At 40.2% G+C, this 18,976-nt stretch overlaps 1 protein-coding gene across 1 annotated transcript in view; it reads right to left on the minus strand.

Moving 5' to 3' along the window:
- LOC123764715 (E3 ubiquitin-protein ligase-like protein poe) overlaps positions 1-18,976 on the minus strand; it is a 134,778-nt gene that overhangs the window by 63,240 nt on the left and 52,562 nt on the right. Inside the window, 8 exon segments of the mRNA XM_045752768.2 lie at positions 2,650-2,944; positions 3,082-3,239; positions 3,787-3,920; positions 6,703-6,828; positions 7,251-7,346; positions 9,715-9,915; positions 12,345-12,563; positions 16,675-16,792. Coding sequence (XP_045608724.1) covers positions 2,650-2,944; positions 3,082-3,239; positions 3,787-3,920; positions 6,703-6,828; positions 7,251-7,346; positions 9,715-9,915; positions 12,345-12,563; positions 16,675-16,792 — 1,347 coding nt within the window.

The following is an 18,976-nucleotide window of genomic DNA, read 5'->3' on the forward strand; positions in this document are numbered from 1 at the left end:
GAAAGCTATAATTTGACCTTTTTTAATTTCTTGTATCCAGTCAAACAATATTTATCCGCTATCCATTACACAACAAATAATTTAAACAGTAGCACGATATACAACTTTCAGTATATTGTGCCAAACTGTTTACAGGTAGCCATCGATTTCCCTGGGTTACATTACTGCAAATATATAACCCAAGACATTTGTAATTAAGAATATGAAGTGGGTAGAAGCCAAACTTTATTCCCAAAAACATGTTAGAACCTCAAGGAATAATGCAAATTATCCAAAGTTCACTTACACACTTCAAAACACAGTATAAAACAGCTTACACTTAACTCTGAGTAGAAGTAATTCAATACTACATGTAAATCGTGGGCCACCTGTATATAACACAAGCTACTTATGGAAATGTTCTCTTTCTGCATGTTAAAAAGCACAAATGTTGGTTATTTTCAACAAAATACTGTAATCCTGGATAAGTCAAGCATTATGTGAAGCTCCATCAAAACAGCATGAGCAGCGGAGATTAACCTGCTGAATCTGGCATAATAATAATGCAAAGCTTCAGATTTCAAGCACAGCAGATAAAAAAGTATTTGACTTTACATTAAAGATAATTATAAAAGGTGCGCAAGTTAGAACTAGCGTGAGCATGCAAACAAATGTGTAATACATATAAAGTACTGTAATCCAAAGCAACAAACTATATAATGTTGTGACATTCACAAAACTATTTAAAAAAATGTTGAATTAGTCATCATATCTGTACAGAGTATGACTTTACTTAGGATGAATATTGTAAGGAAAATTATACTGTAAATGTGTTCTTAGGGAATGCTATGGTATCCTAGTGCCTATAGGTACTTCTTGACCTCTACTATATTGTTCATTGAAATATTATCTACCCATTCTTCACCACAAACACTCACCAGATATAAACATGTATTAAGTTTCATCAAACTATTTTAAACTGTTCAAAACTTGTATAGAAAAATTATTAAGTCACCAACACTTCTTGTTACTGGAGTGAAAATGAACAAACTGACAAGACCAAACACTTAAAACATCTTTGGCAGAACACAGCATGCAGAGAACAGCAAAGCAAATGCATTTAACATTTTGCGCTGTACTGCATGGCAAGCACTTTATTATAACTTACGTTTTATTTCATGAACATCAGCCTCTACCTTGCTATAAATTCCAATTAAAATAAGTTTTGCCCGCTGTGAAACAGGATATTACAGTTGAACTACGTGTGTGATACTGGTAATGTGTTTACAGTAATGCTTAACCAAGAGTGCACAAAAATATAGTGCCCAAGATGTGAACTTTAACTAAGCATCACAGAACATTTCTCTTGAAAGTATTGCATTCTATGGAATTTAAAGAGATCTTCAGACTAAGTAACAAGTTCTTCATAAATACTAAATCACACATACATTATGTCTTCAATGGTTCAGGAAAACAAATCTAAAAGTGATGCCAAGTCATGCTTAAAAGCACAATTATGGAAGAAATCCATATTATACTCAAACTGTAAACTATAGGACTTCTACCAATAATTCACCCAATTATGAGCCGTTAATTTATTATAGGAGCTATCTCAAAAGTTTGCAGTAATTGATAACTGTAGATATTTTTGTTTAATAAAGTAGACTACCATAGCTGAGGCAATACATCAGTAAACCAGAACAATGAATTTATTAAGTTTATAATGGGGTGAAAAGTTTGGAGATACCCTATACAGTTCAGTACTGTACTGTATATCTATTTTACCCACCTTGAAGTGTTTCAAAGGATTACTGTACCTCTGACCCAGCCTCTAACCATGCCTCATGGTTCATGCATCACAATCTGGCATTGGCACCAAAAATCTAGCTCATCAGTTTGACTGAACATGTCAAGTTTCTCTCGAGTGTTAGGGGGTCAGGTTACACTCCCTCTTATATTTGTTGGAAATGACATTACTCAGAAGTCCCTTAACCTTTAATACATAGCTCACTTTTATTACACATTTACATTACCAGGAATATATTTAACACATTCTTCTATACTTCTCTCCTGGGAAATTTTTGTAAATATGAGAAATTTAGAACAGTCCCTTCAGAAAGAATAGTTTGAAGTCTTTAACCAAGAGCATGCATTGCCATATATTGAAGAATGCAGTCATCGTCATGTGTGTATTTCAACTATTGTCAATTATTTTACAAACATGATGCTAATATGGTTATAATAGCTCTATGGTGGATGAATTAGAGTTTACCTTGATGCATGACACCACTCCTATTGTTTCATGGTCACTTACCATGTGAATGTGTTTATCACAAATGTTACTTTGGGATTGCAGTAATCGTCATTGTGTAAAATTGGGTAACTGGGTAGCTTCTGGATACCTACTTGCTGCAGGGTGAACATAGGCATCAGATGCAAGTAAATGTGCCAAACATCTCAACCTGCCCAAGAATCAAACTCTGGTCCAATTGGATGTGGCCCAATTTAACTTTAATCTACCAGGAGGCCAGGTCATAGATAAAAGCAGTAGCTCCAAGAACAATCTCAAGGTAAGCATGAAAAAATATTCATTCAATTTAAGCATCATGAAATGATAACTGGCACATTATTCAATCTACTGTAACAAAAAAAAAATAGCCATTTACTCACTTGCACTGTAGGAGGCAGTGGAAGATTGAGTAACATAGTGGCCAAGTCTAAAGCTCCAGCTCTGGCCACAATCTTCTCTGCTGGTGTGGCAACAAAGCAGCCATCAAGAGTTTCCAGGGCAGCAGACACAAGGCGATCAACTGCAGTGAGTGGCAAGGGCATCGATGATGTTCCTCCTGTTGTCGCCGACTCTGTGCCACTCCCAGCTGATCCGCTCGTTGCAGCACCAGTTACGGTAGCCGAAAAGTCCTCTGGTTCTTCAGGCCAACCAAAGTCTTCCTTAGTTTTCCCATAACTAGAACAAGTCACATGTGAATGACATTAGCAATGAGGAACAATGTCCAAAATGAGAGGAATAGCAATAGTGTACAGTACTGCATTTTATAACAGTAAAATAATGCAATTGTGCATTACCACTATTACTGTACTTACATTTTTACGAAGTCAACCATAGCAACATTAGATGGGTCGGCTGAAGGTCCAAAACTGATAACAATACGTTTGTCTGCCTGTAAGGATTCTTCACGCGTTAGAGGAATGTCAAACCAGCGACTTCGTGTGGCAGCAATTGAAACACTGCGTCCAAATATCTGGCAAGAAAATACAAAACATAAAATAACATTGTGAACCATTAAGACTTTCACATAGTAAATATATTCATATCTGTACAGTTAATTCAGTACTTTAAAAAAAACCTGACATTCTCCAATGAACAAGGTATGAACAGTATGTTTCATTGAAGAATATCTTGAATACATGCATGGGCAATTCTATTCATAACCCAACTGAGTGAATAAGCATGAGCATGAGAGCTTGGGAAACATTGAGAGCTAGAGTACTTTTTATGGTCTATAATTTGCAAAGCTACTTTTTTTTTCAACATATTCATTCAAAAACTTTTGCAACATCCATACATTTTTACTAATTTATAGTCATAATTTTGTAAAGCTATTAATGTCAGTAGGCAGATTTGCTTCAGTAGTCATAATTTTTTTTTTTTAATTCAAATGGGAACAGTAGATGGCTTGCAGTTTTCCCTTCCCATAGTTCATTTAAAGGCTTACTCTACTAGTTTTCCCCAAAACACAACCAGTAAGTGTAGATAAATATTGCCGAAGAATATTAGGTAGCACTGACCTCCAGGTAGGCAGGGACCCTTTGGGCATCAACAGCACCAACAGAAACTCTCAAGCCACAGATAACAAGAGTAGAGTCATTGTTGGTCACCTCTAGCTGGAATCCTCCTGGTTTTGTTGATGCTATATACATGCCTAATGAAGAAGACACGGCAATGATCATTTTATTATAAATAAATAGACGATACCGATATTTCAAATTTATACTAAACACAATGGCATAACATTAATTCTTTAGAAAGAAATTAATTATAAATGTAACAAGAGTTATTTGATATAAAACTTTTTCCCCTAGCAGCACAACCAACAAAACACTTTGTTCAAGAGGAATAACAACTTTATTAATAAATTATCTTGCATCAACTATATAATATTTTTGCTTTGAAACAAACCTTTGAAAGTACCGACGGTTTAGGCCTCCATCACCATCTCGCCTAACTAGTTACAACCATTCTGTCTACCAATTATCTACCATTCTGCAAAAGTGCATGTTCTTATATTTCTTTGGTAGCTTTGTTTAGTTTAAATCTGCGACCAATTGTTCTTCAAGTTCCAGGTCACACAAATCCTTCCGTATAAATTTTATCAATTCCTGTTACTATTTTGTACATAGTAATCATATGTTTGCTTAACCCATTTGTTTGTGGTAGCCCCTTCGGTTCAGGTTTCTGCTCTTTGGTACTAGTGGTAGGTTTGTACGTTTGCAGCCTTTCTCCGTCCTTCTGGCGATGGTCGAGACGGCTGCTTTCCGGAGGGGTCCTTGGGTTATTGATGCTTGATTGGTTCAGCCGGGAGTGCATCCTGTGTTGTCCGGTTGCACATTTTGCTGTTACCTGTGTACCGTATCTGGGGATGCGCTTTGGTTTGATCTGGTTCCCCTCATTCCCCGTTTCAGGGCTCGGGTCTCCCAGGTCGTCCGCAGAGTTTTTAAGTTTACCAGCCTACGGTCTGTCCTTGCGCCCATGCTATTCGGACGTTTGCAGCTTTCACTGCTTCGTTGGCGACGTCTAGGGCTCATTTCGGGAGCAGGGATTTGAGGGTCGCACAGGTTCTTGGCCGCCTATTCTTTATGCACATTTGCTCCTGTGCGTTCTTGTTGCCTTGGGTCGCAGGTTACAGCCTTTTGTCTCAGCTTCGCATTGTGGAGTTTGTGGCGGCCGCCTCCCGGGTCAGCCCTTTCTTTTCCTTCTCTTTGGGTATGAAGCTCCAAGGAGCCGTAGGGGCTCCCCACAGAAAACTAGCGTTGAATGTAATGAAACGCCATACTCTGGGCGAGCCCCGGAGGCTCCTTGGCAATCCTCCCTTTCACCAGTCGGCAGTTTTTTCGCGTTGGTTGAAGCTTAGCTTCTAAACTGATGCTAGGCAGCCGGCGTGTTGAGGTCCGGGGCTCCCCCCTCCCCCTCTGCCGGACGGATCGGCGCGGCAGTAAAGTATGATGTTTGCTAGTTTCCTTGGGATTGTAGGGAGTTTCTACCTCTCTGTTCGGTTTTATGTTTTAGTTTTTTACCATGTGGGGTTTGTTTCAGGGCCATTGCTCCCTAAAACCTCTCTGCAGGGGCAGGTTCTGGCACTGGTCCTTGGTAGGTCAACTCCTTAACTAATGTCCCAGTCTAATATAACATACATTAGCCCAATAAGCTCCATGGAGCCTCCGGGGCTCACCCAGAAAATGGCGTTTCATTACATTCAATGCTGGTTTTTTATCCGATCATTCTGGGACTGGTTTGAAAATGAGCGCCTTTAGACTGCGCACAATTTGATACCACAATGGATGACGTAGCATGACAATTGTGGTCAAAACACTGGAAAGATTATGAATACATTGGTAGTGACGAGTTTCAAAAATTAAAATATTTATTAAAATTACATTTATTGTTCGATTATTATGGGACTAGTTTTAAAATGCGCTTTTAGATTGTGAACAAATGGATACCAGAATGAACAACATAGCTTGGAAATTTAAGTCAGAACACTGGAAAGAGTATACATATCCCATGATTATCCCATGGCCAGGTACACATCCCCGAACCCACCTTGGGGCGAGTTCGAGCGTGCGCGCCTGGAACGCGAAAGTGTTAAATTCCATTTGTCAAGTGGTGCTCCATACACTTATTTTGTGCAGGTCTTCATGAAGGGTGCGACAATCGACTAAGTTTATCATCTTCCCTAATATCTTAACATCATCAGGTAAAATGTTCATATAATTTTGTATTCTATCTGGTAGGTTGTTATGTAGACAATAGTACCGGTGGAAGAACTGAACCCTGTGGTACTCCACTCGTGATATTTCTCCAGTCTGATACATTGCCTCTGATTAATGCTTGTATTTTTCTGTCAGTTAGGATCCAGTCTTCAGGGGCCCCACTGGGTACACCCCTCCAGACTTGACATCTATCCACCGACTGTGACCATCCTTGTATGCCTTAAAACCATGAAAATTGGATACATGTACTAATAATAATAAACAGATACACAGATGAACATCAATCTGTATCAGGCTCCATAGTATTGATAGTCGTCATAAAACACCATTTCCATATCACGTTAAATAAGACTCAATCTGGAGTTCTTCGGTCCATGAATATTTAATATCTTATTTACTATGCTTACTGATCCAACACTTATTTTTCAAATTTGTTCTTTTTTGCTCAATGTGGAACTTTCGGCTGGTCTCATGCACCAGTAATGCATCTGAAGGCTAGGACACGAGCCTCATCCAATTTCTTTTACAATCCGACTCTCCCCTTATGCAGTCCTCTTCCACCATCTTCACCTACCTATTATTTGTTATAAATTGTACAGATCCATATACAGTTGCAATTTCGGCAATGTATCTTTCAAAAAGACTACATTTCACATCTCACCGTTCTCGTTCACATTCAAAATTTTATCGAGACCTCACAGAGAAGCACCTTACCTTGGCTGTTGAGTCGATTCTTCAGTTGTTGTACATTGTATACTTGCAAGAGGTCATTCCCACCATACTCTATATCATTCATCATTGAGCAGTGTTCAAAGAAGTCCACTGGGAAGACAACAGAACCTGTAGGATACAATAGTATTGTGTCATCATCGTTAAGAACCTGATCACTGCCTCGATGACCAACTAAACGGTCACACAACTGAAAAACAAATATGTAATTTCTATAATGAGAAATGAAAACTACAGCCACAGCAAAAATACTTTATCAGTATCAAGGTACTATAGAATAATGCAGTTTAACATGATCAATATGCTCCAGACATCCGAGTGTGTACACTCGTTAAATAACCAGGGTAGAAAGATAATAGTTTTTCCCTACTCTTCCTATTTAGTTTCAACAAAATTGTTTTTTGTGCAACTGGGGAATGTTGTCATAGCCTAAAAATTAAGTAAAAAAAACTGAAGATTATGACAAATACAATTACAATCAAGACAGATGGATGATCGAGAGGATAAAGAGGCAGTTAATCCCACGTACACACCTGATGGTCGCCCTAACTTTGGAGTCTTCTTCTTCCTTGAAGGACGAAGTGAAGAGATGGCACTCACAACTTGCATCTGTGGTGACAACCAGAAATCTGTGGGAACGATAATTCTTTAGAACTATTAAAACACGCTTGCTACACGGAGTGTACTGGTATTTACCATAAAACACTATTCAGTGGGAGGCAAATTTATGGTAGAAAAACAATGTTTATTAACGTTTAGAATCGTACGAAAATAAATTCCTCGATTCAACCTCGATTCAACGAATCTCCTGCTAGTTCGCACACTTTTCAGGCCGGATTTACTCACCCAGTTCGACAAACAATGGTTCGCCGAAGTGAGGGATGTTCGGACTTGCTTACGATGTCGAGACAAGAGTTCACAATCTGGTGGAAAACTTTCCCATTCTATCACCGATTACAATTAATAATTCACTCATATGACAAGTTCGAGCACACAAGTGGACCACACAAGTGGGCCGCACAAGTGGTCCACAACCTTACAATGTTGGGACAGTTCACGGAGTGGTGGAAAACTCTCTCATTCTATCACAGATTACAATTAATAATTCCTTCATAAGACAAGTTGGATCACACAAATGGACCACAACAAGTGAACCATATGAACCAAACACCAACTAGAGTGGTCCACACAAGTGAACGACTGAGGTTCAATGATTTTCGTTCACCGATTTGTGGCACACGTATCTTTGTAAATTAATTTAAAGGCTGAAGCGTGAATAGCTAGCTAATGTGTTGAAGTTTTCTTATACTGAATGCAATTTCTGTGATGAAACAAGATGAGTGAGGGTGGACAGATAAGGGAATACTGTACAGTAAACCTCACTTTACAGTGAGGTTTCACTCACTTTCGTCTGTGTCGTCAAAGTTCAGTGACCCATGACTTTGAACGTTTCAGATTAATAAATCATTTCTAAAACTGGTGTTTTAATAACTCTTTTATCATCCTAATTAAACTAAACTAAATAAAACCAAAAATTTACTGTAATATGATAGATATCTGCTATTTGAGAAATTATTCATGTTTATTGGCGGCACAACTCCAGCGCGAGTGGATGGGTCTAATCCATGTGCAAACACCAGCATGCGTGTTTTGTTCGATTCGTCACTACAGTTCTACGGCTACAGTGAAACCTACGGCTTCAAAAGAATAAAATTAATAAATTGTTTCTAAAATAAGTATTTTGTAGCTCATTATTGTAATAATGTTGCTAAACTAAATATATAACCCAAAAATATATAATTTGATGTAAATCGAATATTTGAGAGAAATTTATGTTACTGGACCTGGCTTAAATACCAGCCTACTGTAGGGTGTACTTATAGACTAGTCTGAGTTTGTACAGTATGCACCCAGTGCCCTTAGCTTTGTCTGCGCTTGACGTACAATATTTATCCGCCGGTGGAAAAATAATTGTGGAATTTACCATTTTTTTACTACAGCTGTATTGTTATACAAAAAAATGTCTCAGGGGCTTATTGATAGTGCCTTATTAATGCCCAAAAAGAAGCAATATTTTACAAGAACTAGTAGCAGAAAATCAACTAGCACGAGCACAGCGTACCCAGCACGAGAACAGCCGTACCCAGCACGAGAACAGCCGTACCCAGCACGAGAACAGCCGTACCCACCATGAGCACAGCGTACCCAGCACGAGAACAGCCGTACCCAGCACGAGAACAGGCGTACCCAGCACGAGAACAGGCGTACCCAGCACGAGAACAGGCGTACCCAGCACGAGAACAGGCGTACCCAGCACGAGAACAGGCGTACCCAGCACTGGTACAACAGCAGCCAGCACCAGCTCAGCAGCAGCGAGCACCAGCAAAGCTGATGCAAACATCTAAAAACATCGTGTGTGGTGTGAACAGTTAGAACAAGTGTTAAATTTAAGTGTGTATATAGTGTTAAAATTAAAGTTGCAGTAATTTTAGTGTACAATAGTTTTCATAAGCTGTATTGTAGTACTCAACATACAGCAGAACTACTTAATCAACACAGTGTTAACGGTATAATACACTACAGTACGTAATTACTGTACAGCATTCACATCTCCACAAGACTTCAAGATGGACATAACTCCAACAATAAAGTAAATAACATATGTAACACAGTATTTTTTAGTATGGTAATAATATATAGCTACAGTATATAATATGATAATGCATTTTTATTGTGTACAAGAAAAAGAGAGTGACACAAACGCCTCCTGAAGGTCACCTCTTGTAACACATCCAATACTCCAAGGCACAGGGGTTGGTCCCATATAGTGCGTTGAATTGAGGATGTACTGTATATACATTTTTAATAGGGATAATTATTTGTATAGAGGGGTATATAGTGCTCCACAAATTTAGGACCAATTAAGTAACTAAATACAAATTACAGCAATTTTACTGTACTAGACAATTCCAAAAGCACCAGAAATGAAATACTGACCTGTAGTCTGAGGGTTGGCATTATATATCCTAAGTGAGCCGTCTTCACAGAGGAGGATGAGAGTAGTTTTGGCCTCGTGGTTGGGTGACCAAGAGTGTCGCAATGCCACTAGGTCCGTCATTTTGCTCTTGGCCGGCAAAACACGAATCTCTTGAACGAGGATATGGTCAGGCTTAACCATCAGAATCACTGGATTATTACCTAAAAGAAACAATAACAAGACAAACATTGGTATGCTATACCCATATCCTATATTGGTAAACACTGGGCCTATAATATTTGGTCAGAGGTAGAAACACCTCACTTGCTACACTTGCTAAATAGAGGACCACAATTTTTGTAAGAAATGCAACATCTTAAATCTGGCCCTCTCTTTAGCAAACATTGTTTACAGAATTCTCAATTGAATGGAACCCATTTTCTTGGAATACTAGTTGGAGTCAAAGTTTTGATTCTGAGCAAGCTTACAATGTAGCTTCCTTTCTTTAGGATATAAATGCTGCACAAGTAGACTAACTTAAGGAAGGTGACTTGCCCAAGAAATCAGTAGATAAGAGTTGGAGACCCTGGTTAAACATAACTATGATGTGGGTACCATACACATGCGCAAACTTTTAAAAGTATGAGATCCCCCCCATCACGCATACACAGATAGCCAGTCTTAATAACAAAACTGTACTGGACTTTGCTACATGAAGAGGCTCCTGTAGAGCAAAAAAGCAGTGCCCTCAAGCACCAGTCATAGAAGTGAGTTGGCCTCCAACCCCCAGCATGATTAAACTGGCACTGTCATCTGGTGGCAGCTTGACTTGAGCACCATCTGTGTTTGAAAAAATTCAGGGCTTCTATGAAGGGACAAGCTACTTAAAGGAACACTAGGAAAGTAGGACTTGAACTCGTCTTGTAAAACAGGATTTTCCGAGAAGTTGCACAACTTGGGTTAAGTCTTGCCAATTTTTGAGTCTCTGAGACCTATTTGGAGAGAGTTTTGAGTAATTTGTTATAATGAGCAGTTACTTCATGGTAGATTGAGGCATGGTATACAGTATTCTGTTTGCCAACCTGTTCATAGCTAGGACAAAACCATTCACAAAGATACTAGTCTCCTTGGTCATTACTCAAGGCCTTGCAGTGTTGCTGTGCAGGCACATTGAGTGTATTCACCTAGTTGTGATTGGGTTGAGCTCTATTCTTTTGGCCCACCTCTCAACTGTCAATCAATCAACTGTTATTAACTACTAACTAATTATTAACACTAAAGTGTATACACCTAGGCAAGCTAACAAAATGTTGCAAGAGACTTCTCATTTCCAAGCTTTATTTTCCCCACAGAGTGCAGGTGTTACTGTCCCCTTCATACATGATAATTACAGGTCTCCTTCAAGATGCATAATATATTTTAATACAGTACAAAAATTATATTGACAATAATGTTGTACATCTTTTATGTATTACTTAAAAGTAATTTCATATAATGACTACTTTCCTAAGCCATAGTCTAATATCATAATGGTTTAATTAAAATTTTTAATGTTTTTAGAGGAAGCAAATCTATATGCAAGTGGGGCAGGGAAGACAATGTCACCTTCTGAAGGCAAATTGATTTTTTTAATGCTGCTTCAATTCTATGACATAGCTGCCAAATATATGGACCAGGTGTGGTTTAAGGCCATACTGGCTTGGCCAAAACTGTCTCCTACAGAGAACCAAATGTTTGTGGAATGAACCATACTAGTTCTACTCCATATAAAGATGAAGGAGAGAGTCAGCTCTGCACCAGCTGTGGATAGTAGGACTAACTTTACACCAGACAAGCTTCAACGTTCATCACACAAACCACTTGCACAACTGTGCACTAATAGCATTAGTCGTCATCTTCACAAAGTGATCAGCACTTAATATCTTGCCAAGGTTAGCAAGTACAATTTGCATTCTTAATTGTTGATGATAATTTCGGGACATTAATATAGTTATTTTGGAGAAGAGGTTTCTCAGAATCATGGCCTGAAAAGTGTCACAGTACTGTACATAAAGATAAATAAGAGTGGCAGCCTCACACCTGATGGTTCAGGTGTTGCAACACTGGCACTAGTAGACCTGCTGTCATCCTCATATTCATCACCAGCATGTATGATTATGTCCTTTTTGAGAGGCTAATCCTTATACTTGTGTATAAGGATTACACACGAGTATAATCAAGTATATTATCGAGTATATAATCGAGTAAATTATATACGTAAGTATACTAGTGACCAAATGACTACTTTGTGGAACTGGAGGAATGCGAGTTTCTTTGTATCAGTTGTGCAATACAGTACTTGTATAACACAAAAGGATTATGTATACCATGTACTGTATAGCCACAGAAAATGTGAAGACTTTGGCACACATTTTAAAACAAACTGCATAATAATTGGACAATAAATGGAATTTTTACAACTATTTTAACACGGGAAAATTGAGTAATTATTTTAGGATGTCATTACCATACTCCGATAGCGATAGTGTTAAAAGGGAAGCTTGAATAATCTAGATATGTTAAAAATCTATTAGGCTGTGAAGATTCAACACTATATGAAAAATTCTCTTAGGCATCCCAAAACAAGATTTATCTGCAGAGTAGCACTTACTTGATTGGGTAAGGCATGTGATGAGTCCCGGATGGCCAGTGACCTCCCCCCACTGACACAGTGGCTGAGGGGCCATTTTACTGCCACTGCCGCCACTGCTGCTACTGCTGCTGCTACTACTGCTGCTACTACTGCTGCTGCTACTGCTGCTGCTTCCTCCTGACCCATTACCGCCTTTAACACTCACAGCAAATAACTTTTCCACTTTCTCATTTTCATCTGCAAATGATCCATGATAAAACTATAATCATTGAAGTAAAAAAAAAAATAGCTTTTCATTAATACAGTATTCAATTTGAATAGACTAAAATGAGTGCACCACGTTTCTTCTATATTCATCTGGATGTGGCCACCATCTGTTTTATTTCTGACTACCTCTTCTTGCCTGCCTGCCTGCATTTGACCATGCCTGTCTGATCAGTACCTATGGGAAAGCAAGCTCTGAATAATGCACCCCACTCAATAGCTATTAACCCTTAAACTGCTCCCATTGGCTTGAAGTGATAGACCAACAGAACACCTATTGCCTGTGGAAGATTAAATGTACCCCCATTAGTTTCAAAAGTCCTAAAGATTCTATGTGAATGTCATTTGACACTAGAGACCTCTAGCAATCATTTGCCATACTGGAAAAGTCCTGAAAGCTTTAGCTTCCTTCCTGGGCCTTAGTACAACAGATACGCCCAATGTCGGGTGCATCACCATTCATTTACTGATGCCCGTACTTGTACTAGGAACCACTGATGCTATGCAAAATTTCAAGGGCTTATGGATCTGGAAGATACTAGTGAAAAAGAAATATAGTTAACTATAAAATAATATCTCTCAGAATATGACATTTTTTCATCTCACTGCAGCCCTAACATCAAAAGGCAATTTGCTTGTGTATTACTTCATTATTTACTATTTGATTCGCACAAGCAAGCATGTGCATGTATTTAAAAGCCTCACTTGTTGTATGGACTTTGGAAATTGTTCCCCTTGAGCTGCATGTGACTAGGGCAGCCCTCCCCCTGGGCATTAATTTGTTGTTGTCCCCACTGACAGGGTCGCCTCCCTGGTGGGTTTGGGTGTTTGGCTCAAAGGCTGGCCTCCTGTGGAGGTTGCCTCGCCAACCAACCTTGTATTGCAAGAGTTTTAAGACTCCTCCGAAAGACTATGAGATTGGAGCCATTCTGGGGTTATTGATTAGGCGTGCATTACGGTTTGCATGCTTTTACATACAGCGTGTGGCTGCTGCCATTTTCCTTTCCGTGTCAGTTCATCCAAAACATCCCTTGTGCCTGGGTGTCCTGTTTGCTCTTTATTTTCAGGCCCTAGCAAGCCCCACAGGTCTTTGGTGTGGATCATCGCTGATAAGCCCACCGAAACTTCACTCACTCTATGCAAGTCTGAGGTATGTCAGTGCTAATAGAAATTTTTTGTTTCCCTATGCCATCTGTTAAGTGGGCATTACCATGTGACATTTTGGCATTCTGGATCTATTTTTAGCTAGAGCCTCCATCTACAGAATTTGTTTTTGTAGTGAGAAAGCTTAATACGAGGCAGCCAATTTAGGTTTACATGTCTGTTTTTGTTGTATGCAGCCTGGTGCTACAGTTGTTGCCCAGGAGTCAGCCATGTTTTAGTTTTAAGGCACTTTTGGAGTTGGAGCAGCTGGCATATTCTTCTGATTTTTTGTTCACCACTCTTTCTGCAATCCATCTGGCATGGTTCAACTGACCACGTTTTACCCTCTTACTCCAGGACATCAGAGGTTTTTAGAGTGTGAGCTGCAATCAGCTGTGGGTGTAGCTCAGCCTTTTCCAGGGATCATCCTTTCCATATAAGCAGCAGGCGCCTTTTCCATATATGCAGCAGAGACAGTTGAACCATTCCTTCCCAAAAGGGGGCTCCATAGCAATATTTCTTTGGGAAAAGGGGGTGTATTTGGCTTGGCTGTGATGCCACCTTTTTATCTGATCAGGTGTCAGGAATGGAACTTATTTGCCATGGGGGTCTTCATTTAGGGCTGCCAGGCTGGGGAGAAGCCAAAGATGTGCCCTTAAGTGCTTTTAAACCCATCCTTGTCTCTGATGCCCGATTTTTTTTTTAAAGCTCGAGTGAGGACTCATACTTATTGTCAATATTCGAGCTTGGTTCCTTGGGTGTTCCTCACTGGGTGTGCATCTGTGGCCCAGCAGGGTCCCCCAATGCATTTTTTATCCATCCTGCATCCCGCTTCCTTCTGAGTTCAGCCTGGTCACTTTTTTTTTCCTCCCAAGGAATCAGGCCCTCACTTCATTTGATTGCCTCTTGAGTGCAGACTGGCTTCAGCCTTTAGGATGTGATTATAAGGTCCCTGTTTAATCCTGGCTCGTGCTCAGCATTTGCTGTTCCTGTACGCTCCAGTGACATTTGACGAGATTCAGCTTTCAGGATTTCTTTGGCTGTGCCTCATTTACATTGCTGGAGTTTGTTTGGATCCGGCCACAAGTTGTGGGCATGTAGCAGCTCCTTGTATAGTTACTTTTGCCTACAATGGCCTTGGCTGAGAAGATTCACAGGTCATGTGTTTACTTTGCTTCCATTTTTTGGGATCTTTTGAATTTGGGCTGTGGTTGGGCTACTCTTTCCTGTTCCAGGGCAGGCTGGATATTGGGCTGTTACATCCATGTTGCTTGCAGTCCAGATTTCAGAGGCTGAAGTGAAGCCATCTCCCCTCCTTTAGGAGATGGCTGCGGACTTGTCCCATTCATTAAGTGTGCTGGGCTTGCATCTGTGTTCTTTTCGACTTGGTCCCTTTCTCTGCCTCCCATATTCCATGTTTTCATCCTTCCATTTTACTGAGGCAACTGTCTCTTCTGTTCTTTCACTGGTGAGGAAAAGGGGGAATAGGTAAGTTTGTACTGGCTGCTCAAGGGGCAAATTTAATCGGGTTGGGGCAGGCTTTCCCTGGCAGCCAGTTCCTGGTCCCCACCATGTAGGTTTTTTTCTGGGTCATCTCCCTGCACATGCAGTGGTGGTGACCCTCGACCCCTCCCGAGTTTCAGGGCCCTTGGGTCTGTTTTTCCTCTGCAGCTCTTTTCAGTCTTTGCTCTTGGTCGGACACTCGAGTTGGTTAACCACCTTTTCGCCGAGTTCCCTATTTATGCTCATCCTCCAAACAAAGACCCAAAAGTGATTCCATGTACCCGCCAAACCCCCTGTTCATGAATGAAAAACGGTTTACATACAACTCGACTGATTTCGTACGAACACTTCCGGAACAAGTGCTTCACCGACTAATTTTGTTCGAACCACAACGCTATAAATGCTTCACACACATACTAAAAATACAAATAATCGCAAACAGAACCTAAACCACCTAACCTAACCTATGCTGTCAGGCCCTTTCTTCTCCCATGTAGCAGGCAGTTTTTTCTGGATGGCATCCCAGGACCACCATGACACTTCCTGGGACATCACTTTTTGTCCAAAGTTTGGGAATTGGTTAGGGTTTGTTGTGGAGCTTCAGGCTTACTGCTTTCAGGTCCTCCTTTTCAGCTGGATTCCAGCTCAGTTCATCCAGGTTAGCAAAAGTAGTTTTTTATCCAGCAATTTCTTAAGATATCCCTGTTTTCATTTGTTAGTTTGGGGTCCCAATCAGTATGCATGTCTACAAGCCAGGGTTTCTTTCCCAGCTTGTGGTTCCTGGTGCTCTGGAGGAAGACCCAGTTGGTTCAGTCACAGGTTCAGATATAGTTGAGTCTTCGACAGAAAATCCCAGACTGACTCCCTTTTCTAGCTGGAAGTAGGTCTGCTCCACCTGCAGGCTCTCCTCCATCTAGTGTTGGGGAGGCCCCAGATTACTAGATAGTTGGTCAAGTGTGATCCTAAACTTTGCCAAAGTGGTGTTATTCAAGGGCAAGGTTTGGCTCCAGGCAGTTTGGATTCCTTCAGCTCCATTCTTTTTGCCACTGCAGAGATATTTAAGGTACAAGCTCTTTGGGAAAGGCTCTGTGGTAGGTTTATCTTCCTTCACGCAGTTCACGTGTGGGACATGTCCAACACTCTTGCACAGTCATTCCTGTTCCATTTCCATTAAGAGGACTGTTGATGAGGGGGATCCTTTCATTGGTTCTGCAAGACATTCTTGCTCCCAGAGATGGGTATCTGGATGGAACTGACAGTGTAAAACCTACACGGCTCTGTTCACCGATTCCCACGAACACCACGAAACTGGCCTAATTTAGAGTGCACAGTTAGTGGAGTAATACCAGATACATTTAAATTTCCTGACAAACTTTTTAAGAGTAATAAACAGTTTAACAAGTCTAAGTCAAATTATTTACAAGAAGCATGTACTTACTGATTGATACAAGTGGGGCAATGAAGCTCTTGCCATGGGCATAGCTGAAGCACAGCACCTGGAGTGTGTGGGAATAATACACTGACACACCACCACCACCTATCTGCCCATTGCAATCCTGTCGAAATAAAACATGGCATCACTTTCATGAATATCAAAACAATATACAAGCATCAAAATTTGAATTTTATTGCAAATGCCTACAAAATGTGAGTATGTATGTATATGTGTGTATGTATATGTGAGTATGTGTGTGTGTATGTGTAATTACCTAAGTGTAGTTACAGGATGAGAGCTACACTCGTGGTGTCCCGTCTTCCCAGCACTCTGTCATATAACGCTTTGAAACTACTGACGGTCTTGGCCTCCACTACCTTCTCACCTAACTTGTTCCAACCGTCTACCACTCTGTTTGCGAAAGTGAATTTTCTTATATTTCTTCGGCATCTGTGTTTAGCTAGTTTAAATCTATGACCTCTTGTTCTTAAAGTTCCAGGTCTCAGGAAATCTTCCCTATCGATTTTATCAATTCCTGTTACTATTTTGTATGTAATGATCATATCACCTCTTTCTTCTGTCTTCTAGTTTGGCATATTTAATGCCTCTAACCTCTCCTCGTAGCTCTTGCCCTTCAGTTCTGGGAGCCACTTAGTAGCATGTCTTTGCACCTTTTCCAATTTGTTAATGTGCTTCTTAAGATATGGGCACCACACAACCGCTGCACATTCTAGCTTAGGCCTAACAAAAGTCGTGAACAATTTCTTTAGTATATCACCATCCATGTATTTAAAAGCAATTCTGAAGTTAGAAAGCGTGGCATAGGCTCCTCGCACAATATTCTTTATGTGGTCCTCAGGTGATAGTTTTCTATCTAGAACCACCCCTAGATGTGTATGTGTGTGTGTGCGTGCGTGCGTGCGTGCGTGTGTGTGTGTGTGTGTGTGGGGGGGGGGGGCTTGTCCTGATAGCACGTCGCATTTTGAGTCTACCCAAGGCCAAAAATTATCGTACTAGAAAGCGGTTGCGGCACGAAAAATTGACATACTGTTCCATTTTCTGTTTTGGGTCCTCTGGTAGGTTAGGATAAGGGCACCTTAGTACGACAGTTTCTTGACATTGGGAAATCTTTGGACGACAGAATGGGGTGAATGTGTGTGTGGGCGTGTATACACACTTCACTGCAAGTGCTTGCAATGCAAGCTTCAGCACTTGGGGTCCCACCTTACTATACATACAATTTGAAACCATTAGCTGCTAACAATTTTTTTTTTAATGGTTCTAGTCTTGGACCCCTGGCCTGTGCCCCAACTTTCCTGGAGATTGCATGGTCTATGATGCTACTGGTTTTCAAAGCTTGTCGGGCTATAAAGCAATCCCAACCACACTGATCTGTTAACTCCTGCATCAGCTTATAGTTACCTTTTGAAAATTTCTGCCATTGTGCCATCAATAATTTACATACTTGCTAAGAGGAGATTTAAGAATTATGGACCTATGATGTTCACATTAATGTTACCAATTCTCCATGGTTTCCTCTTCTCTCCAGCATGACAATGTCAAGTTATCTCTGCCTTTCTATGTAACTAAGCAGTCCAGCAGTCCTCTTAGGTCACCGACCACCATTGTGCCATCACTTTGGACACCCTTTGAGCTTTTTCAGGTGGGAATTTCATGCAAAGGTGGGTTACATATTCTAATACTGCTTAACACAGGTCCCTGAAGGCTAGAAGAATATTTATCAGCTGTCCATACACTGCTGATGTAATCCTGATAATGAAGTTCCTCTGGTGGTAGACTTGGGGTTATATCTACTCCAAAATCTTTTCCATGTGTGACTCGAGCAATTTCCTTTCCATCACATACTCTTCCTGAGGCCTTTTCATTCTCATCCCAAACTGCAGTACCTTGCATTTACTTTTATTAAAAGTCAAACAGCCATTTTCTTCTTGTTTGTTCAGAATTACTGGAAGCATTCTGCAATTCTTTTTCATTCAGATTCATCTTAATAATTTTGCACCGCGAGTAAACACTGACATGGGTACTTACACTCCTAGTGTCATGTCTTCCCTATAACTTGTTATTTGAAGTTTCAAAACATATGATGGTTTTGGCATACACTACACTACATTCTTTTTTCATATATTCCACACATTTACCACTGTCTACAACATGTAGAGGTCGTTCAAGGTATTAAATGAAAATCTTAAGAATGCAAGACTCTAAGGAAACTGCAAAAGGCATATTGCCCCATACATGGCAGCTATTTATATCCACCCAAATTCATTCATAGCTATCTATATCC

This window comes from Procambarus clarkii, chromosome 48 (genome assembly GCF_040958095.1).
Source record: "Procambarus clarkii isolate CNS0578487 chromosome 48, FALCON_Pclarkii_2.0, whole genome shotgun sequence".
Lineage (NCBI taxonomy): Eukaryota > Metazoa > Arthropoda > Malacostraca > Decapoda > Cambaridae > Procambarus > Procambarus clarkii.